Below are 24,078 nucleotides of genomic sequence, written 5' to 3' on the forward strand. Positions count from 1 at the left end.
AGCACACATGTTCAAAGGCAAGCAATTTCCTAGTGCCATTGATTAGCACAGTGTTCACATATGTTCACATGCAAGCAGTGTCCCAACACTATCCTGATGCAGCACTGACACACATACTCACACATGTGTCATGTTCCAGTGCCACCACAAGATGGTGTGGGCATGAGTGCTCACATAAGTGCTGCATCCAGTATCTTCCTTTGGTGGCACAGGCCTGCAGGCTTGCATGCTGTGCAGTCTCCACACAGTCCTGGGGCAGCAAGGTTATGCAAGTTCACATCCAAGCCAGGTCCCAGCACCATCATATGGTGGTGTTGTTATGAGTGTTCACCCATGAACTGTGTCCCACAGCAGCAACATTGCCATATGGGCACACATGTTCATATACTAGCCGTGTCCCAGCATTGCTGTGTAATGGTATAAGCACACAAGTTCACACATAAACCATGCTCAAACACTCTCTTGTGGTGATATAGGCACACATACTTACATGTGTGCACAGTTACATGCATGCCATATCCCAGTGCCATCCTGTGGGGTTTAGGCCACACCTGTTCACACACATGCCACACCACTGCACCATTCCACAGTGGCATGGGCACACATGTTGACAGGCAAGCTGTTTCCCAGGGCTATCAACTGGGGCAGGGGTGTTCACATGTGTGGTGTCTCAGTCCTACCCATAGTAGCCTAGCCACACATGTTCACACAGCTGTGTCCCAATGCCAACCCATAGAGGCATGCCTGTTCACACGCATGCCATGTTCCTTCTCCATCATGTGGTGATAAGAACATGCCTGTTTGCATGCCTGCTGCATCCCAGCACTGTCCTGTGGTGGGATGGGCATGAGTGTTCACATGTGTACCCTGTTTCAATGTTGCGCTATGACAACAGGTAGACATGTGTTTATATGCAATGTTCCAACACCAACATGTGGTTACATGTACATGCATGTTCATACTAAATCCCTGCCCCAGGCCCATAATAGACAGCATGGACATATGTCTACATGTGAGCTGTATCCCTGGAGTGTCATGTGTCAGCATGGATATGCATGTTCACATGTAAGCCATGTCCCATGCCATCATGTGGCAGCATGGGCATGCCTGTTGGCAAACATGTCATATCTCAGTGCTGTCCCTTTATTGGCATGTGCACACCCGTTCACACGTCAGCAATAAGTATTACCACATGGACTAAGGATAAATCCCTTGTGTGTTTGTCTTGCCTCTGTGGATAAATCACTTGTCACACAATCATGAGGACTAGAGTTTGCATCCCCAGAGCCTACACAAATTCAGGTGAGGTGACACACATACGTAAGCCCAGCACATTTACAGAAAATGCTCCAGAATCTTAGAGGCTGGAAATCCTGGCCTAGGCAGCAATAACAGAAACCTTGCCTCAAATAGGGAAGGTGAGGGCTGATGCCCAAGTTGGTCCTCTGACCTCCACATGCATGCCATAGCACTTGTGCACCCACATTTACACACACACACACACACACACACACACACACACACACACACTCTACAGAGCCCATTTAGTGTTGCTGTTATGTACATCTGTTTAGGGCTAACCACTTGAGATTGGAGTGTCTATCAGAGGCATGGCCCTGAAGCACACTGACTCTCCCTATCCCAGCTGCCATTGATTGCCTGTAGCTCTTCCTCTAGGCGTCGGCTCTTGTGAGATTTTCTCTACCCTTATTGGCAGGTCAACTGGTGTTATCATTATACGGGTCTTGTCTAGGCAAGCATGTTTTTGAAATCTAATGAGCACTGTTTCTCTGTCCTGTCTAGAAGTCACTAACTCATAAGCAGGTGTCCTGTTCCTCTGGCTCTTACAAATTTTTTTGTCCCCTCTTGTGATGTCCCATGAGTCTTGGGGAGAAGTGGCCGTGTTGGGATGGACCAATCGAGGATGTACACTCCGTGGTCACCTTTTTCTGCATCCTGACCAGTTGTGGATTTCTGTAGTAGCCTCCATCGGTTGTAAAAAAGAAGAAGCTTGAGGTGGGCAGGGAGCGGGGGATGGGTGGAGAACTAGCTGTATCTGGATGTGAGGATAAGTATTTAAAATATGGTTATGGATAATAGCTGTTTAGACGATGTCAGTAGTACATTTTCCTCTAGGGTCTATGACCTCACCACCCATGGGTACTTGGCTAGAATTCCAGAATCAGGCTTGAATTTCCTGCTATTGAGCAGGACTTACATCTGCCTAGGCTGCCTAGCTGCTGGTTACCTCCAAGATAATAGCAGGACTATTGAACTGTTTGGAGGCGTACCGCCCAGCCCATCGTTGCTGTGGTTCCAAGGCTTTGTACTTAGATGGGATACTGATTGCTTTTCTCCCTTAGCAGGTTGCATAGCAACTATGGATCCAGCGAGAGCTAGTCCGCATAGAGGAGGCTCCCATGTCAGGTCTAAGCCCTGAGTCTTAAGTATGTGGTGTCTTCAGCAATAGGGTTTTACATTATGGTTCTGGGAGGCGATCAAGGACAATGTTGATAACCTATATTATCTAGGGCGGGGGAGAGGGGATGTCTCTTGGAACTCCCTGGCCAACAACCCAAAGGGAAGTTTCCCATACCTGCCACTTGGATTTCTGTCAGTCTATGGTTCTTGAGAGAAGCATTATCACCCTATGTGGCGTAACTACATTTTAATATATATTATTTTATATGTAGTATATTTTATTTTATTATTTTACCTAACATTGATACTATTTGTGTGTATATGCATTGCTATATATGTGGGTTTAGTACTCTCATAAAATAATGTCTTCCTACGGCTTTTCCAAGCATCTTTAGTGTTATTTATTTCTCCTCCTTCCATCTTCCTCTTTAGTACCCCCATCCCCAGGGAGAATACCTGCCCCTAGTTTTCCCTTTTCCCCCCCATTACATTACCTGTCTTAGCTAAAGCAATAAGACAAGAGAATGCTATAAAAGGGACAAAAATAAGGAAGGAAAGGTCAAATTATCTCTATGTTACAGTTGACATGATTCTATATCTAGAAGGCCTCATAGGCTCTGCAAGAAAACTCCTAGATCTAATAAGCGCTTTTTGTGAAGTTGCAGAGTGCAAAACCAGCATATGAGAGGCAACATACCAGTTACAAACTTGCTGCAAAACAAATTAGGAGAAAACCCACCCAATCACAAACCTTAAAAACAAACAAAAAAAAATGTAAAAAGGAGTTTTTAACCTGCCTAGGAATAAACTTAATTTCTTTGTTACAGTTTCTATTGACAGTAATGAAACACTGTGAACAAAACCATCCTGGGGAGGAAAGGGTGTTGTTGTTGTTGTTGTTGTTGTTGTTGTTGTTGTTGTTGTTTTTCACTTACATTTCCATACCACAGTTATCACCAAAGAGAAGAAGGGACCTAGAGGCAGGAGCTGATGCAGCGGCCATGGAGGGATGCTGCTTACTGACTTGCTCCGCATGGCTTGCTCAGCCTGCTTTCTCATAGAAGCCAGGACCACCAGCCTCGGGGTGGCACTGCCAACAAAGGGCTAGGCCCTCCCCATCAATCAGTAATTAAGAAAATGCCCTTTTCTCAAGCCAGGTTCCCTCCTCTCTGACAACACTGGCTGCATCAAGTTGAATGAAAGGGTCTCCCATAGGCTGATAGGGGATGGCATTATTTGCCTTTTTAGATTGGTGTGGCCTTGTTGGAAGAGGTGTGTCACTGGGGGTGGGCTTTGGGGTTTCAGAAGCTCCAGCTTGGCCCGGTGGCTCACTCCCTCTTCCTACTGCCTGCCAATCTGGATGTAGAACACTAAGCTGCCTCTCCAGCACCATGTCTGCCTGCACGCCGCCATGCTTCCCGCCATGAAAATAATGGACTAACCCTCTGAACTGCAAGCCAGCCCCAGTTAAATGTTTTCCTTTATAAGAGTTGACATGATCATGGTGTCTCCTCACAGGAACAGAAACGCTAAAACAGTTGACACAATCAATATTGTAAAAATGGCTGTGTTACCAGAAGTGCTCTGTAGATCCAATGCAAATCTCATCAAAATTCCAGGAGCATTCTTCATAAAACTGGGGGTGGGGGGGGAATGACTAAAAATTCATATGGGAACACCACACAAACACACACACACACACACACACACACACACACACACACACACACAGAGCCAAAGCAAACCTAGGCAAAAAGAACGCCCCTGGTGCTATCACAATTCCTGACCTCAGGTTATACCACAGAGCCACAGTGACAAAGACAGCTTGATGTTGGCATGGAAACAGATACATGGACCAGTCAAATAGAATGAGAAACTCAGAAATAAAGCCACACAGCTATGGCCACCATATGTTTGACATGCACTGGAGAAGAGGCTATTCAACAAATGGTGCTGGTGAAACTGTGCATCTATCTATAATCTACCTCTAGATCTCTATATAGATATATGGACCAAAGACCTTAATTTAAAAGCTGCAACACTGAAACTGCGTGAGAACATAGGAACTTTACTTCAAGATATAGGCAAGGACTATAATAATAACACAGGACATAGTACACTAACAAACGAGGCTACAGGAAATTAAAAAGTGTAATATCAGCAGGGCAATCAGCTAGCCCACAGAATAGGAAAAACATCTTTCCCAGCTAGCTATACCTAAGACAGGAGGGGGTAAGGGGAGGGCGCCGTGACACAATATATAAATCGCTGCAAAAAAAATCAAACACCGAAAATCCAAAGTATCAATCCATAAATAAAGTAATAACATGAACAGACAGTTCTCAAAAGAAGAAACGCAGATTGCTAGTAACTTCTTTTAATGTTCACCATGCTTAGTCGTCCAGAAAATGCAAATTTAACTATGTTGAAATTCCACCTCACCCATTCAGAGCGCCGTTACGGAGCCACTAGATGACAACAAGCGCTGGCCAGGATGTGAGGAGAGGGGACATTCATCCCACGCCAGCCGCCAGCGTGTAAACAGCGCGGCCATTGGGGGAGGCAGCATAGAAGTCTCTCCGAAAAATTAAAAACAGAGCCAGTGAGATGGCTCATTGTGCAAACACCCTTGTCACACAGGCACAGCGGCCTGGGCTCAATCCCTGGTACCCACAACGAGCTGCCTGTGGTGGTGTGCTTCTGTAATGCCAGCACTGCTAGAGCAAGGTGGAGGCAGAGACATGGAGAACTGCTCAGAAGCCGTCCAGCCTGCCTGGAGTATGGAGATGGGCAGAAACAACAGAAGGAGCTCTGCCTTGGCAAGGTGAAAGGCGAGGACGGAAACTCCTAAAACCTGTCCTCTGACTCCCATATGCACAGTGTTGTATAGCCTCTCTCTCTCTCTCTCTCTCTCTCTCTCTCTCTCTCTCTCTCTCTCTCCTGCCTCTTGCCCCCTCCTTCCCTCCCTCCCTCCCTCCCTCTCCCTCCTTCTCCCTCTTCTCCCTCCCCCTCCTTCCCCCCTTCTCTCTCTCTCTCTCTCTCTCTCTCTCTCTCTCTCTCTCTCTCTCTTACACACACACACACACACAAATGAGAGCAATAATGATAAAGAAATTTTCTACATTAAAAATAAAACTACCATACAATCCAACTATACCCACTCCGGAGCATATACCCAAAGGGCTCTCTATCCTACCTAGAGACACTTGCACATCATCGCTTACTGATGCCTTAGTCATGATAGCAAGGAGATGGGACTAGCCTAGATGTCCACCACCAGATAGAAACGGATAATGAAAACGCAGTGTATATGCACAATGGGACTCATTCAATGCTAAATAAAAATGAAATTTGGAAGAAACCAGATGACTCTGGAAAGTATTATAATAAGCTAGATAACCCAGGCTCAGACAAGGAGTGTGTGTTCCTCCCAGGTGCAAAGCTTAGCTGTGTGTGTGTGTGTCTGTGTGTGTGTGTGTGTGTGTGTGTGTGTGTGTGTGTGTGTGTTGAGGAAGGATGGGGAGCAATAGTGATCTTGTGATATGAAAGGCAAAAGGAAGATCGTGAAGATGAAAGGGCACAAGGGGGTAAGGAAATGGTGGAGAAGACGGGGAAAGAAAACCCAACAAAAATAAACATTCATGTTAAAATGTCATATAGCGAGTATGGTCCCATCGAGAGCCATCGTGCTAGGTGGATTGTGACAGGGTCCCTTAGTGACAATGTGCCCCGTTCTATCCACGCCCCAGCTCCTGGCCACCTTCTGGAGTTTACATAGCAACAGGGAGAAGATGGTAGCTCTGAGCCCAGAAATTAAGCGGAAGAGATGCCTGCCCTCCAAGCACAGTCAGGTGAGATGGAATATTCACAACCCCTGGAAAGCAGCCCTGTGTAGAATTCTTTGAGGTGACATGTGGCCTGGGCACCCCAGTTTCCCTACCACCCTCACCCTCAGAAACCTTCTTCCAGAGAGCGGGCCTGGTTCCCGTTCCTCCATGATGTCTCCTGGCGTGGGTAGAGCATACAGGAAGCTATACACATCCTAGGCGAACAGGCCGGGCTGTAGGCGGGGTGTGGAAGAGGGCAGCCGGTATACAGGGAGGACTCAGAAGCAAGTGGCGGGTGGCACTGCTAGGGGAAGAAAGATGAGATCCGAGATTCAGCTATCAGGTTTATTAGCCTTAGGGAGACATACTGTGGCCCCAGCAAAGCAGACTGGTGATGTGTGCTCGGAGCTGAGGATGGAGATAGGGGTAATGCAGGAGTCCAGAACAGACTGTCTACAGAAGGGGGTGAAAGATAGCCCTCTGCAACAGAGAACAGAGACGGGCTGGCAGAGAGAGGCGAGGAAGCAATCCCCACCTAAGAGGACACCATCAAAGCAGGTCTCAAGAACCAATTTTCAATCCAAACAAAAAAGCAACAGTGTGTCCCTGAGAGAAGTTGAGGCCTGGGGCAGCCAGAGGGCTAGAGAGTCTATCTTAGCAGTTGGGGTCAGAAAAGGAGCATCTAAGGTCATAGAGGCCAGGGGATAGTGACCTGAGCCTCTCACCAGCCCTGACGCAAACACTGGATAAAGGCTCTAATGAGATTATACTTGAGCCTGGGGTGTCGTTGGGGAGAGGCTGCGAATGTGAAGGGGAGAAGGAAGGAGAGTCATTGGAGAGGAAGGGGACAAGGCTGAGAAAATACCTCTGTAAGGACATTCTCCACCGTTGAGTGGAGAATGGGAACTGACTTTCACACGAACTCCGGTGTCCCATATTTGACCACGTCCCCTTGATGGGGAGGCCTGGTGGCACTCAGAGGAAGGACAGCAGGCTACCAAGAAGAGACTTGATACCCTATGAGCATATATGGGGGAGGAGGTCCCCCTCAGTCACAGACATAGGGGAGAGGAGTAGGGGGAAAGCGGGAGGGAGGGAGGAATGGGAGGATACAAGGGACAGGATAACAATTGAGATGTAATATGAATAAATTAATAAAATATTTTTAAGAGAAGAATGGCTTGTAACCAAGTCTGTATAGGGCGTTACTAGTAATTGATGTGGGAGGGCCCAGCCCATTGTGGACGGGGCCATCCCTGGGGCGGTGGGTCTGGATTCTATAAGAAAGCAGGCTAAGCAAGCCATGGGGAGCAAGTCAGTAAGCAGCACCCCTCCGTGGCCTCTGCATCAGCTTCTGCCTCCAGGTTCCTGCCCTGCTTGAGTTCCTGTCCTGACTTCCTTCATGATGGACTATTATGTGGAAGCATAAAGCAAATAAAGCCTTTCCTCCCCAACTTGCTCTGGGCCATGGTGTTCCATCACAGCAACAGTAACCCTAACTAAGACAGATCCTTTCCACTATACATTCTAAGCCTACAGAGGCCTGGGGCACCTTTTCAAGACCTATCCCAAGATTTGCCCTGGTGGGAATGTCCTGGTGGATATCTGTGGAGTTAGAGTCACCTGTCCTGGGGACAAGTGACCCAACATCCTCCACTGTCAGCTCCTCTCTAAGTGGACAAAACTGGACCTCTTTGTGGCCACACCACGTATTAATATAGACTAGGTGTATAATCACTGAGTTTTAGAGCTGGGAACTCTGAACCACTTAGCACTCAGGCAGCCAATGAGATATTTGTAATAAACACTGCCTCTAAAATGTGCCCTCTCAGCCCCCGAGGCAGCCAGAACACACAGCATTAACTTCTAAGTGTATACTAGCTGTGTCTTTGGGCTGTGGTTGAATCACTAGATGGCTTTTCCGTACTAGCTCCAGTGCCACTTCCTGAAGCCTGTGTGCTTCTGGACTCTGAGCCATAGGCTAACACCATGGGTGTTTAAGAGCAGAAGCCACAGCGTGGCTAGGGAGCAGGACTCTCAGCCACAATATGAGACTATGCCACTGACTTCGGTGCTTCCTGGCTCCACCTTGTAATGGAGGCCACTCTATCTCTGGCTGGTAGCTCCACTGTCCCCAAGGCCTCTCCATCCTGAGATGCAGGGACAGGAGGCAGGAGACATGGGCTTGGAGGCTGTTCAATGGGTGAGACATTGGATGTCATGGCACAATGGCTGGGATCTGGCTCTGACTGAAATGGAGTTGTCTTGTCACCCAGCAGGGCCCTAGTCCCAGGAGCGGCTGCAAGGACACATTCTAGGCAGTGGTTGGGCCCAGAGTAAGTGGGATAGAGCTCAACACGGTGCCAGCACAGGTTCTGAGGGGCCGGCCAGCACCATCAGTACAGACAGACACTGAGGTGATGTGCAGATCCACTTAGGAGTCCTGGGGAAAGGAATGGCAGCCTTGTGAAGTTACTAAGCTCCCATTAGATGGCCATAGGATGTTCCTCCAGGGCTCAGGTCTCTGCAGCTGTCCCTGCTGGCCAAGCAGAGAACTAGAGCTTCCTGGAGAAGACAGGAAGTTGCTGGAGAGAACAACACCTGTTGCCAGGACTCCCGGGGGTTTCTTTTGTCCTCAGAAGCAGGTGCACCCTGAGGAGCAGCCACATATGGCCAAGTCCTACAAAGACAGGCCCAGAACATTGCAGCAGCATGGCAGGGACACGTGGGCTATATCTCATCATAGCTAGGAGGCACAGCGAAGCCCACCTGAAACATCTGTGAAAAGGAGAAAGCCAGCGTCATGACAAAGGAAAAGAAGAACGCAGACTCTTGTCAGTCACATGGCAACACCCTGTGTGCTTCAGTACCCAAGCAGAGAGGACCGGGGAAGCTGCAGAGCGAGTTGTTGAAAAGAAAAGGTAATTCTAGGTTGAGATAATGTAATACATTTCACTAAAGTAACAAACAAACAACAGCAGCAATACAAGAGTATGGGCAAGACATGCCCCCATCATGTGTCCAGTTGGAGGGATGTGAGCACAGCTGACAGCTCTGCCCCTCCTCCAGCCACCAAATTGCCAAGTCCTTTGTCCCACACTTGGCCTCAGCCGTGCACTGTTTCACATTGTGGGTGAGTGTGTGGGACTTGGTGACTCACTGTGGAGACGGTCCCTCCCTTCTTCTGGGTCAAGACTTGTGTGTCCCCCTGACCTTCACTGTTCCCTCCCTTTCAGGTATGCTTAGAGAGAGCTAGGCTTCCTTTAAATGTCCTCGGTCCTGTTCTGTGTCCTGGACTCATAATGACCGCCCCTCAAGCTATTGTGAGAGGCAATCCTCCTAGCTAAGCAATCGCCATCTTAAGGAGTTCATCTGTGTGCCCCTTGCAGAGGAGTTATCCCAGCTGGCCACTCTGTTTCAATCGAGTCCCTAACTGCCCTCTACCACCTATTGTATACAGCTCTGCCTTAACTGCCTGTGGTCCTTGGAGTGTATAAGCCAGAAGAGGCTACAGGATGCCCCAGCTGTTCAACTCTGGAAAGCCCTCATGCCTGACAGGTAAAGGCTTTACAGGCACAGCCGGTTAGAGGGAAAAACATTACGCTGAACAATGTTTTGTCAACAAGAAGAACTTGAGTCACTTGGGCAGAGGGAACCTCAATTGAGAAAAATGCCCCCAGTGAGAGAGGCCTGTGGGCAAACCTGTGGAGCGATTCCTCGGTTAACGATTGACATGGTGGTCTCAGCTCACTGGGGCAGATGGTCCCAGCTCACTAGGGGAAGGTGGTCTCAGCTCACTGGGGACAGGGGGTCCCAGCTCACTAGGGGCAGGTGGTCCCAGCTCACTGGGGGCAGGTGGTCCCAGCTCACTGGTGGCAGGTGGTCCCAGCTCACTAGAGGAAGGTGGTTCCAGCTCACTAGGGGCAGGTGGTCCCAGCTCACTAGGGGCAGGTGGTCCCAGCTCACTGGGGGCAGGTGGTCCCAGCTCACTAGAGGCAGGTGGTCCCAGCTCACTAGGGGAAGGTGGTCCCAGCTCACTAGGGGAAGGTGGTCCCAGCTCACTAGGGGAAGGTGGTCCCAGCTCACTAGGGGAAGGTGGTCCCAGCTCACTAGGGGAAGGTGGTCCCAGCTCACTGGGGGCAGGTGGTCCCAGCTCACTGGGGGCAGGTGGTCCCAGCTCACTGGGGGCAGGTGGTCCCAGCTCACTGGGGGCAGGTGGTCCCAGCTCACTGGGGGCAGGTGGTCCCAGCTCACTAGGGGAAGGTGGTCCCAGCTCACTAGGGGAAGATGGTCCCAGCTCACTAGGGGAAGGTGGTCCCAGCTCACTAGGGAAAGGTGGTCCCAGCTCACTGGGGGAAGGTGGTCCCAGCTCACTAGGGGCAGGTAGTCCCAGCTCACTAGGGGAAGGTGGTCCCAGCTCACTAGGGGAAGGTGGTCCCAGCTCACTAAGGGAAGGTGGTCCCAGCTCACTGGGGGCAGGTGGTCCCAGCTCACTGGGGGAAGGTGGTCCCAGCTCACTGGGGGCAGGTGGTCCCAGCTCACTAGGGGAAGGTGGTCCCAGCTCACTAGGGGAAGGTGGTCCCAGCTCACTAAGGGAAGGTGGTCCCAGCTCACTGGGGGCAGGTGGTCCCAGCTCACTGGGGGAAGGTGGTCCCAGCTCACTGGGGGCAGGTGGTCCCAGCTCTCTAGGGGCAGGTGGTCCCAGCTCACTAGGGGCAGGTGCTCCTGGGTGAAGGAAGAAGGCCGACTGAGCAAGCTAGGAGAAGCCAGGAAGCCGCACTCCTCCGTGGCCTCCGCTTCATTTTCTACCTCTGGGAACCTGCATCAGGTCCCTGCCATAACTTTCTGGACCACATTCTGTAAATCAAGATAAACCCTTTCCTCTCCGAGTTGCATTTGGTTGCCATGTTTTATCATCGCAATGGGAACCCTGAGACAAATATCCATATCCCTGAAAGGAACCCCTGGGCTGCGCTCTGTAATAAAGCTGAATAAACTCGTTGGCTCTCCAGAGAGAGCTTTGGCATATCTGTGCCTGGACTTGTCACCGGAACCTTAGGAGGAAAGGGAGGTGTTTCTGATGTCACCTCCTAGGAAGGGGGTTTGGCAACAGGAGACTAAAGAGAACACGGAGAAAGCACTGGGACATGTTGAGGTACAGAGGTTCTAGCCCCCAGAGAGGTAGTCAGAAAGGTGGAGGTGAGTGAGGACATGAAAGGGATAGAGGGGGTGACACATTGGAGAGTGGCTACTGCCTGGTTGTGTCCACGGTTGTTGGCCAAGTCTGCTATGCATGACCCAGCCTAGGTGGAGTAAGGAGTTGGGGACAGGAAAGACTGCTGCCTTCCCCAGATTCCTTCATTGTGATGAGGATGAAGTGATTTATTTCCCAAGGGCACCCAACAATACAGGGCCAAGGACCACGCTAAATGAAAACACCGCCTTGGTGTCGCGCAAGTGCCACCAACTGCGGACCTATGCATGCACCGGGGACAGAGCAAAGTCCATTCACGCTTAAGGAGACTATGCAAATGAGAACATCTGTTCCTCTCAGAGATGAGTCATTTTCTCCAAATGGCTCCACTTCATAAGCAACAACTTTCACTTTAAATTTAATTTTGGCTTTTTAGCTCTGATATGTTTGGCATTTTTTATTTATTTATTTATTTATTTATTTTTGCTTGTGTTTACCAGGCTGTCAGGATTTTTCCCCCTGTACTCACCCTGTTGCATTGTCCTCTCACTCTCTAAGGTTGTCCTGCTGTCAAAGATGTCTGCTGTAAGCCCGGCTCCACCCTTGTCAGGGGCCCTAGCCCACAGGTGCTGGGCCCAGTGCTGATTGATGGCCATCAGGCCAGGGGCAACAGCTGCTACCTGGGTGGACATTTCAGCTCCTCTCTGGCCCAGACAGACAGTTAAATCGCTCTTCTCCACAGATTGGTCTTCTCCTCTATTTTACAACTGATACGCGCATCTCCTGTGCCAATTTCTGGACGGGCAGATAAGAGAGGGATCTCTCTCCCTGTGAGCTCTCCCGGTCTGGTATTAAGCCAGCCATCCGTTATAGGCACCCGTGGGCTGTCTCTACTGGGATGACCTAACCACGCCTTTTTCCTTCTTAGACCAAAATAGATGACAGAATCCTTAAGAAAAGTTCCAAGTACCTACATGTGTACTTGGGGGAAGCCCATCCAGTGTCATGAAAAATCACACTCTCAAACCAAGTGCCAGTTGTTCATCCTTTCGTTGGTCTTTCTTGGGAATTTCTGTGTAACCACCACTGTGCGGTGCTCTCAGAGAAATGGCTACGAATAGAGCTTATAAGGATTTCTCTGAGACCTTCTAGCCTATGGAGAGAGAAGACAACAGTGGCTGTAGCTTTTGTTTCACATGCTGTTTTCATGCCCACCGGAAGTGCCTTTTCACTTTCAAGACGTAGAGCCTCTTGGCAGAGGGTCTGCTTAACCATTGCCGGAGCAAACAGTGAGGCGCAAGCAGTGAGGCTCTCCAGCAAAGGAACCTGGTCGCCGCCGGGAGGTAGGCAGGAGTCCACAGGCGCTGTGCACGCTAGAGGAATGCACAGCGGGGTGGGTGTCCCAACCGGACCCACAGTCCCGGAAGGAGGAGTCAATTCGCTGATAAGAGAAGGGACGAAGCAAGGCTTGACCGGAAGGAAAGGCATGGCCAAGGATGTCCAAACGAGGACAATGGGTGGCAGAGATTTCTGAAACCCAACCAGAAGCCCAGGATGTATGCTCTGTCATCCCGAGTCCTCTGGAGAAAGAGCGGAGAAGTGATAAGATGCCGCCGGGAAGACGAAAGGGAAGCAGCATCGCCCTGTTGGAGGCTAGTACCAAAGGCAAAGAGAAGAGCTTTGGGGTAGCGGGGGGGTGGGGGGGGGGGGGGTGGTGGGGGGTGGTGGTGGTGGTGTCATAGTCACCTTCCATGTTGCTGGGTTAAAATACCTACTAATAAAAGCCACTTCCGGGGGAGGGGTGGAGTTTATGTTGGCTTGTAAATCAAGGCTACAGTCCCTCGTAGCCTGGGAGCCATGTTGAGAGTAGTTTATGGCAGCCGGTCACACGGCATCCACAATCAAGAAGCAGAGTGATGGATGCCCGCTAGGTAAATGTCCACTGTGGATCTAGACAAAAGTAGATTCCAAGGTTTTTATTCGGCCCGGGGGCCCACGCTCAGGGAGTAGTATCAAAACACCTTCTGAGGACCTGCCTGGTCCTTCACAGGTGTGCTTGGAGGATTCTTCCTAGGTGGTTCTAGACCTTGTTGACAATCAGGTTCAAAAATCGCAGGGGGGGGGGTGTCCAGGGTGACTGCCTAGCGTGAGAATACAGGTGAAACCTCCATCTATTCTAGAATAGGCTCCAGTGGAGGAAGAACGGACTTGGAGGACACAAGATCTTTGTTTCCAAGGTGTACCCTGAGCTACATGAGTGTGTGACTGCCAGACAGCACCAAGTCTCCCATCTACACACATGGGCTGTCTTCCCATTGGTTTAGGTGTTTAAGGCCTCTTAACTACACTTACTTTTCAATGCACAGGTCTTGCATTTCTTTTGTTAGGTTTTGTCTGAGGGTTTCTATTGCTGTGGCAAAAACGCCATGACCAAAGCAACTTGGGGAGGTAAGGGCTTATTTCTGCTTATGGCTTATAGTCCATATTCAGGGAAAGAAATGACAGGAACTCAGAGCAGAACTCAGAGGCCATAGAAGGGTGTTGCTTACTTACTTAGCTGTCTTATGTCATCCAGGACCACCAGCGCCAAGGTGGAATTGTTCCCAGTAAGCTGAATCCTTCCTGACCAATCAACTTAAAAAAAAAAAAAAGCCTTTACAAGCCTTCCCATGGGTCAATCTGGTGAGGGCATTTTCTTAATTGAGGTTCTCTCTTCCCAAATGGCTCTAGCTTGTTTAAAAAAGAAAGAAAGAAAGAAAGAAAGAAAGAAAGAAAGAAAGAAAGCTAGCCTGCACATATTTTATTCTTTTATGCTACCATAAGTAAAATTTCTTCGTTTCATTTTTTTAAGGTTCACTGACAGTTCACAGAAATATAATTAATTGTATATTGGTGCCACCGCGGTGATGAACTTGTTAGTTCTAATAGTTTTACAGTGCTTTTCTTATACTGATGGTATAATTAACAAATCAAAATCATTTGTTCATTTAAAAAAAAATGTAGATGTTGCCGGGAGTGGTGGCGGACACCTTTAGTCCCAGCACTCAGGAGGCAGAGGCAGGTGGATCACTGTGAGTTCAAGGCCAGCCTGGTCTACAAAGCGAGTCCGCAATAGCCAAGGCTACACAGAGAAACCTTGTCTCAAAAAAAATGAAACAAAACAAAACAAAAATCCTAAATGCCTCTTATATTTTTTCCTTGCCCACATGCCCTGGCTAGAACCCCCAGGACAAGACTAAACCAAATGCCAAAAACAGAGGTCCCAGTCTTGTTCTGTATCTCAAGGAATAAGTCATTAGTGATTTGATGCCAGGTGTTGAATTTTTTTTTTTAAGACAGGGTCTCTCTCTGTGTAGCTTTGGCTGTCCTGGACTTGCTTTGTAGACTAGGCTGGCCTCGAACTCACAGAGATCCACCTGCCTCTGCCTCCCGAGTGCTTGGATTACAGGCGCGCTCTACCACACCTGGCAGGTGTTGCATTTTCACAGGTGCTCTCTATTGTATAGAGGAAGCTTTCGTCTGTTTCTAGATTGCTCACAGTGTGTTGTTGTTTGTTTGTTTGTTTGTTTTTAACTCTGAATGGGTATTGGATTTCGTGAAATGATCGTCTGAATTTTGTACATTGGCTGTTTCTTCCTCTGATATTTAAACCCCAGTTGGTCCTGACATTGTAATATTTTTACTATGTTGCCACATTTGTTTCACTAATCGTTTGCTACAGTTTCATGTCTCTGTACAGGAGACACGGTAGTCTATAATTTTCTTGGAGTTTCTTTGTGGAGCATGGACAAGGGTTGCAAGTATTGTTACTGAGCGAGCTGAATTCTTCCTCTATATTTTTTGAAGCATTTTCTGAAGGACTGGTATTCATCGTTGCCTAGACACATCAAAGGTAAATTTTTCTGTTGGACGTAAGGGACCAGCACTTAAAACAGACTGGAATTAGAGGCACTGTTTGGGGCAGAGGAAACAGAAATCATACCCAGCTGGAAAGGGAGGGAGAGGGGGACCCACAGCCACACAGTTTGGACCATGGTGGGGGGGAATAGCCAGCCTCTAAACCAGAAGCACATGGAATCATGTCACAAAAGGGGGTCCTGGTAGTAGGGTGTTGCTGAACTTGGCTGGGCCCCATGGCCCAGGAGGAGCCTGCAGTCCACAGAGGTGGGACCAGAACATGAGGCAACTGGGGTCCCAGAATCCTGAAGAATAGTGTTGTTGTTGTTGTTGTTGTTGCTTTTATGCAACCTGTTTTTCTGTCTTTCTTTTCTTTCTTTTTTTTTTTTTCCAGTCTGTTTTTCAAAATGGGATAGCACCTGAAATGCCGCTTGGGGCCAGCAGCCTGTCCCCTTTTGTACAAGAGGGCCGGCTTGAGCTGATCCTTTAATTCCAGGGCACGCACCTCTCTGCGTTTCTCCTGACAACCATGAGGCTCCTTGAAAGGACAATGAGGAGAGACTTACTTGGGTTCTTGTGGGTTCCAGTTTTGTTAATATTTACTCTAAGGCGTCCTCTCGAAATTAACTCCCACTTGGAGCTTTAACCAGCTCCTGGGGAAAAGACAAGGGTCTTTCTCAATCCCAGACCTGAGGCTCTGCCTTGACGTCCCAGTCTACTCCTTTGCTTCCTCCAACAGAGGCTGGACACACTAGTTCTCTTGTGAATGGGGGCATCCATAACCTACCCGTTCAGGCAGAACTAGATGAGCATAAATTAACACGGTCATCCCCGACCACGTCCCCAGCTGATCTCTGCATATCCGTCTCCCTTACAGGGAAAAGCATAGGTGGAAGTGGCCAGCAAAGCTGTGCTCAGCGGTACCCCAGGGTCCTGAGCATTCAAATGTACAAAGTCTGGCCGGTGCCTGGTCCAGCTGTGTACCTTCCAAGCCCCAATCAAACCCTATGCCTCCCACCCCTGTCCCTGGAGGGTTCAGTCCTGCTCTCTGCCTTCTAGAAGGATTTTGTATCTGGGATGGGGGGGTGTACATCCTCCCACTCCACAGCCTGGGATGGACCTGTGTGAACCAGAACCATGCCCTTCTGCGTCCGGTGTTTCTTCTTTGGCAGGAGAGAGCTATGACACTGCTCCGGGGACATGAAGTGGCACTGGGATTCCAGCATAAGAAGATTCAACTCATTTATTAAGGCATAGAAGTAGCCTATAAGGGCTGGCCCAAAAGGAAAGTCATGGCCTCCACTCAATCACTTTGATGGCTACTTGGGCTGCTCGCTGTATGGCCTCATTTTTATTCAGCTGGAATAAACGGAAGGTGGACACATGGTTGTGCAGTAACTTTCGGCCCTCGGGGGCTTCGGCCAGCATGGTGAGGGCTTTGATGGTGTTCAGACACACCTTGACCGTGGATGAGGAACAGAGCAACTCCAGGAGTGGGGTGATGGCATCTGCGTCCAGGGCTGCATATTTCCCTGTGGGCCACAGACACTGGGTTTCCCACTGATCTTCGCTAAAGGGGCTGTCTCCCCCATGGTCCTGCTGCCCGGGGTGGCTTAGGAGCAATGCCACCTAGACCCACCTTCTCCTTCCCACTCCCACCCGTTTTTGTTGCAGGCTCCCACTGAGTCTACTCTGGACCATTTCTTCCTTTTTTCTGACTGTTTGGTTCCTAACCAGCCTAGCTACGTCACCCTACTCCTATCCTGAAATCAGCCCTCATATGACAACATACAAATTTTTAAAATGAAAAAAAAAATCAGTCATATGTTTATGTGGCAGGTATTTCTTGAGCAACTGCTTTGCACCTGGCACAAAGCATGCATGGTAGGCACAAAAGGGTGGCTGAATGGTAGATCCCGGAAACCACTCTCAGAAGAGGCTGAGCACCTTGCCCTATGCTCCAACAGCCCCCTCCCTGCCCCAGATGCTAACTTCTCCTCTATATCCATCCTTGTTGTGCCTCTCTTGACAACTGTAGACACCCTAGGCCAAGGCCTCTATGTGTCATCGTCCAACTCAGAGCCTGCCACAAAATAAGGACTCAGAGACCCGTCTAGGAATGGATGGCATAGTCTGAGGTCCTGGTTTCTGTGTTTCTAGCCATTGGCTGAGACCTAATGGGTCCCTGGAACTTCTAAGTTCTCCCATATAAGCTTGGGTTAAGGTACCCCCCATGTGAAAACATATGTAGTGCCCTGCTCCACATACAGCCAGAATTCCCTCAGTGAGGGTAAAAGATGGGAAGAGGAGATTACTCTGAGGAGAATCCCAACTTCTCCTCCTGTGTGTCTCAAGTTCTACTCCTAAAGTCCGGTGGAGAGCTTCTGGGAGCCTCTCTATCTTCGGGAGACTCTGCCACATACTGGTTATAAATCCAAGACCCCACAGAGTCATCCAGAAACATGAAGGAAGCAGAAAGCACATGGCTGGAGCAGGTAAGTGTGGACCATTCAGGAAGGTCAGGTGGCTTCCGGAAAGTATGAGGGGACAAGACAGGAGAAAGCCATGCCTAGTCTGTCAGGTGTTGAGACAACCCTAGGTCTTTTACCTCAGCCAGTGGGATTCAGGGCTTAGCTGTGAAGTCAGCCTGACTGGGAATCCTGGCCAGGATTTTTAGGTGATGCTATTTCTATATCCTTACATGCTTTCCCCCACAACCTGATAAAAGTAGTTATCATCAAGAAACACATAAACAGTTGTGGAGCAGAGAGATTAAGGACGTGGTGTTGCTTTTGCAGAGGACCTGAGTTCTGTTCCCAGCACCCACAAGAGGGAGTTCACAATCACCTCTTATTTAAGCTTCAGGGGAAAAGGTGTCTCATTGCACACATGCACACACATAACTAAACAGAACAAAAATATTCTTGTAAAGAAAGGAACACATAAGCCAGGTGTGGTAGCACACACCTTTAATCCCAGCACTCGGGAGGCAGAGGCAGGCAGACCGCTGTGAGTTCGAGGCCAGCCAGGTCTACAAAGTGAGTTCAGGACAGCCAAGAAACCCTGTCTCAAAAAACAAGAAGAAGAAAAAGAAAGAAAGACAGACATTAGGCCAAGGGCTCCAGGATCTGCTTAGGCCCAGAAATAACAGAATCATACATAGCAAACTAATCAATCTCAGAATTGTGGTTCGCAAGAGATCTGAGTGTGAAGCGAGGTCTTTAGGTCAAGGATATGGCGTGGTGTAGAGCAGCAGAGGTCCCTTGTGAGGGACTTGTGAGCTCAGTGTGACTGGAAGCTCACTGTGTCCAGGACAAAACAAAAAGGGAGGGGGGTGGAATTTTGATGGAGCCCAGAGGCCGGAAAGATCCATGCATGGCCCTTGACTTGAGAAGGGTGCTTTGAAAGCTCACTGTGGCTGCTGGCAAGCTGGGGAGCTCACACTTCCCCCTTGCCTGCACTTACTCAGCCTCAGGAATCCGGGGGCCCTCTCGCCTTACCTTCGGTGGTCACTGTCGCATGCATCAGGGCCCCGGCAGCATTAGCCTGGACCTCCTCCTCGAGGTCTGACAGCAGCTCCACCAGGATAGGAATGACTTCATAATGCCATACCTGGTTCTTCCCCTCCAAAGGGATGCTAGGGCAGAGAGCGGACGAAAGGGTGTGAGGCCAGAAATGTCCGGGGATGCATGCTAAGCTAGGACCTGTTGACGGTGCAGAACTAGCCACGACCAAGGCACCGAAGAATGCCAGTATGAGTGTGGTTTGCTGCCAGTGAAAAGAGACCTAAGCCGCAATCACAGGGGAAGACATGGTTCATCTTGGCCCCAACATATGGAAGAGTAAAGACCCAAGGGTGTGGCCCACAGCAGGACTGTTTGGCGGAAGGTTTCCTTCCCAGGGAAGAATCAGGCTGCTCCACACAGCAGTGACCAGCTAGTGCTGAGTAATCAGAGGCATGGGCCTAGACAAGGCAGTTCTTACACTCCATTCCAGCATTGTATAAGGCTGTGAAAATGAGGGTGGTGAATTTCCCAAGAGTTTCTCAACCATGGGAGGGCCAGCATTATCCTGAGAGAGAGAGAGAGAGAGGAGGGGTTCCTGGCCAGGGAAGCCCTCCTCACAGGCGCCGTGGTACTGTCACTGTGCACAAACATCTCAAGGAACAAGCTTCCTTCAGCTTACCTGCTTGCTCACCATTTCCCCACTCCACTACCCACGGGACTCTCATTTTGCAGAACTTTTAACACCTCAAAAGACATAGGTATTTTATGGGAACACTGTTTAGGAAACAGCTCTGGCAGCCACTTCTCTGTGATACTGCAATGCTATTGGACTTTCCAGGCCATTGGTCTTTACCCTGAGGTGACGTATCAAGGACACAGAGTCATGGGTCCACCTGCCGGGATGCCCTGAGTTTTAACTACTCGGGGACACAAGGCAGGTCCTAATTCAGACACTGACAAAGGAGCTGAATTGAGCTGTCTCTGCACTTGACACCTGGTGGGGAGAGGCGGTGGTGGGGTGGAGTGTTTAATCTAGCCATTGCTCTACAGCAATGGTCAGAAAAATCCCAGCGCGTGGGTGACACAAAATGGTTACGGGTAGTAATGGACCTGGGCTGCTGGGGGAGGCCAGAGGAACTGGCAGAAGTCGCACTTTGGTGAAGTCCTGTTGTTAAAGCTTCGTTGGCTGAGGACCTCGGGTCAACCTGATGGTGATCATTCTGGGTGGGCCTGGGAACAGCATAAGCATGAGCATTCTGAACGAGTGTCCCAGGTGCTGGGACAGGTCCACCGGGAATACCAGCCCAGCCCTCCAGCAAGACTCCCAGATAGAAGGAAAGCCAAGACTTACAAGATGGCAAGGCCTGCCCTCCCTCTCACACTGAAGGGATGTGTCCACAGGTAAAGGGTCCCCTGGAACACAGGGGGGACTAATGGTTGGGAGGATCTGTGCTTCCTCAGTTTTCAGGTCAGGATTTTAGACTGTGCTCCTATGTGAACTGGAGCAAAGGACTCAATCAACTTCATGCTTCCATTTTTCTCACCTTAAAGGCAGATGTCCTTTCCTTGTCGGTGTCTAACCGTCGACTTTATAGGCAATCGATTTCATAGGCAATCAACTTTACAGGCAGTGCCTGGCATGTTTGCATACTTAACGACCAATGGCTGTCATTACCACTGGTGTTCATCTGCCTGTCTTCCTCATGGAGAGGTGACCAATTAGCTAGGTTTGTCTGACATGGGAGTGAAAGGGTTTCCTGAGCTATAAGACGATTTAAGGCCAGACCCCATGGTCATAATAATGGAAAAAGGTGTATGTCTGACCCAGTGCCCTCCTTTACCCAGGGCACAAGGAGGTTAGAGGAAGTGTGCTCGGGTGTGTGCCCTGTGGCACACTTGGCTAGGCAAAGCCCCACTGCTGATCTACCGATAGGCCAGGAGTAGCTTGGCGGCCATCTCTGGCCCTCAACAGAAACGTAAGGAGGTAGCCCCTCAGTCAACACAAAACAGTCCTCACCTGATGGCAATGAGTGCCCGGGCTGCCTTGCTGCGGATTTGAGAATTGTTGCTAAGGAGCTTCTCCTTAAAACAGGGCACAGCTTGGCTCTCTAGAGCCTCTGTGGCATCCTCCTGCAGGCACGGGGCCAGAGTGTCCAGGATGAGCTTCTGTATGCGGACTTCCTCCTTCTGCAGCTTCCAGACCAGTGAGGGGATCAGGCCACTGTTGACAATGCCCCGGGCACCTGCAGAACAGGATGAGTCATTAAGGGTCCTTTTCCGCCAGGGCTAATTGACCTGCCTAGGTGTGCCCCAAAGGCATCAGCCATAGTCACCTGCATGGTGGCCTGAGAAAATGCAGCTAGCTGCTGTAGATCCACGCATAAAGAGACCCTCTGTCTTCCATACTATTATGGTTTGGACATAAAAACAACCTAAAAGGCTCACATGGTTTACTTGTTTGTTTATTTGTTTGTTTGTTTTTGTTTTCGAGACAGAGTTTCTCTGTGTTAGCTTTGGCTGTCCTGGACTCACTATGTAGACCAGCTGGCCTCGAACTCGCAGAGATCCACTTAGCCTCTGGCTTCCAAGTGCTGGGATTTAAAGGTGTACACCACCAAGCCTCGAGGCTCACGTGTTTTTAAAGCCTTGATCCCCATCAAGTGCCTCAGTTGAGAGCTGATTGGTTCATGGTGGCATTTACCTCATCAACTAACCTCATCGGCGCTCCCAATCCATGACTAGTTGAATAAGCTGTTGGGAAGCGGGGTCTGTCAGAAGCAGGTCACGAGGGCTGTGCCTTTGAAAAGCCTGAATCTTGTGCCCAACTACCACCTCTCTCCCTCTCTCCCTCTCTCCCTCTCTCCCTCTCTCTTTCTCACTCCCCTTTCTCTACCTCCCCTCGCCTCCAGCCTACCTATGAGGTGGGCAGCTCTTGCTCTAGCTCAGCTGCCACCATGACGCTCTGAGATGGAGCCACATGAGCATGGAGCCAAAGCTGACCTTCCCTCCTTTACATTGACTCCCTCAGGTCTTTTGTCATAGGTAAAAGGAACATGGACCGCATTTCCTCCAGAGTGGTGGGGAAGCACTGGGTCTCCTTTCCCATCCAGACTGTGCCAAAAAGCTGCTGGAGGCTGAGATAGAAACTGCGGGGCGCAAAACAGTATCTCCCGTCCACCCCCCCCCCATAAGATCTGTGCCCCCACCTGAAAAAAAAATGACAGGAATCCAGACTCTGGCCAAGGGGTTTTGGAAATACCACACATTGGACAGTAGTGGATGGAGGGGCAGACTGTAAACTTTAAGGCATACCCCCGGCTTGACCCACTTTGTCTAGCTTAGGCTCCACTCCCTAGAGGTCCTACAACCTCCCTAAAACAGTGCCACTAGCTGGGGACCAAGTAAATGTTCAGTCACACGAACCTGTGGGGGGGAGCATTTTGTAACCAAACCATAGGGGCACAGTGAGAAGAGCCCCCCACCCCTGAAACAGCATCTACCTCTCTCCTTCTGGAGAACCCAGAACCAGGCACAGACAGAACACAGAAAGCCCCGGGCTTTCCCGATTCACAGCGACGAAAAGGGAACAAAAGGGAACCCTCTTCCGTGCCACACAAGGGCCACCTGTGACTGCTGCCTGGCAGCCAGCCCCTTTGCCAAGCCTCTCCAGCAGCCCACTGTGCCCACTACAAAGCCTCCCATTGGCCCTGAGGAGGTGGCCACCAGCAAACGTCTCTCTTTTGGCCTCCCCAGCTAAACCCTCTAATTTACTCTGGAGAGGGCGAATGAACAGGTTAATTAGCCTAAAGGTCTCTCAGTGCCAATTAGCACTGGGGAATTTCCTCTTTGAGGGCATTGCCCCTGTGCTTTGCTTTGCTTCCTAGGTCCCTGAGGACGTCAGATGTCGAGTGACTGTGGTGATGGGGCGGAGAGGTAGGGAGGGATCTCGGCAGTTCTCACTGCTCACCCCGCTGTGTCCTGATGACCGGTGGTTCCCAGTGCTCTTATCCAGCTTGTCTTTGGGGTGCCTGAGCATAGTAACTGGCTCTACCCATTCATGCTCAAGCATCTCAGGACAGCTCAGGGAAGCCATTTTCCTACTGCCTGGAGAGAACTGGGGTTTGTTTGTTGCCCACCCAGACTTCCAAAGCCCTGATTGTGTCTTTTCCCAGCTGTGTGACTTTGGACCTATTACCTAATCTCAGAGCCAGGTTTCCTTAGCAGGGAAATGGGCCTCAGCGTTAACCGCCAGTAGAAGCTATTCATCCTCTAACTGGGACTTGATTCTGGCCTAACTTGCACCTGAGTCTAAGCTCCCCAGGAAACGCCAGGGGCTGATGTCCCTGCTGCCTGAGACTATAGCCTTGAGTTGAGACAGACACGGGCTAGGGGAAGAACGAAGGGAAGGGAGGCCAGAAAAGCAGTAACATTACAGGCCCAAGTCTCCTTGCCTCCTTCAACCCCCCTTCCTTGGTAAAGGAATTGGCCCCCCCCCAAAAAAAACCGAGTTTAATCCCCAAGGGCTTGCCAGCTGAAGGTAAAGCCAGAACCGTCAGCAGCTCAGACTTTGTTACCCAGGTATCTGTCTCCAGCTCACTGGTCCAAGAAATACCAAGCAGCAGAACCAAGAATCAGTTTGGGACAGAGGGGAAAAGTTAAGAATAAAGTTTGTGCCAGTCCTGTCTTTTCTGATCATTTGTGTTGCTTCTTTTCGGCTAAAAGATGACGAGTAGGCCAAGCTATTTATAACTAACCCAGGTGCAGTCTTGCATGTTAAAGTGGAGGGTAGAATACATGGATTTCGCCCGCCCCCCCAGGAAACATAGTACAGAAACACACCCAGCTGGCACAGTCTGAGAAACAGTGGGCCTTAGGGGTGAGACAGGCAGAGCATAGAAAGGAGCCAGCCAGGACAGATGCCATCCCGAGAGGCCAGCCCCTGGGTAGCTGGACACTCCGACCCCACACTGGGGAAACGGGAAAGCTAGAAGAGAGCCAGCTGGGGGCAAGTCATTGGGGAACGAGTGTCCCCCTCGATTCCACGATTCCACGGCTGCAACAGGCTCTACCCCACACTAGGCCTTGTAGGCTGACTTCTAAGTTTGTTCTAGTTTTCTCTGGATGGACTATTCAAGATTTTCATTACCTGATTACTCCCAGCAACACAGCTCACACGGTCTGTGAGCCCATGTCTGTCGTAAACGATACAATACTCGGCTCTCGCCTTCTTTGA

General features: G+C 49.9%; 1 protein-coding gene across 1 annotated transcript in view; it reads right to left on the minus strand.

The window, feature by feature from the left end:
- Positions 1–16,556: 16,556 nt before the first annotated feature.
- The window catches only part of RSPH14 (radial spoke head 14 homolog), a 77,817-nt gene continuing 70,295 nt past the window's right edge, over positions 16,557–24,078 (minus strand). The window contains exons 6-8 of the mRNA XM_084754696.1: positions 20,863–21,088; positions 18,840–18,976; positions 16,557–16,871 (exon numbers count right to left, since the gene is read on the minus strand). Of these exons, the coding sequence (XP_084610822.1) occupies positions 16,630–16,871; positions 18,840–18,976; positions 20,863–21,088 (605 nt within the window). The 3' untranslated portion in view covers positions 16,557–16,629. The remainder of the gene's footprint in view (positions 16,872–18,839; positions 18,977–20,862; positions 21,089–24,078) is intronic.

Source organism: Acomys minous, assembly GCF_964271855.1.
Source record: "Acomys minous genome assembly, chromosome: 13".
Classification (NCBI taxonomy): domain Eukaryota; kingdom Metazoa; phylum Chordata; class Mammalia; order Rodentia; family Muridae; genus Acomys; species Acomys minous.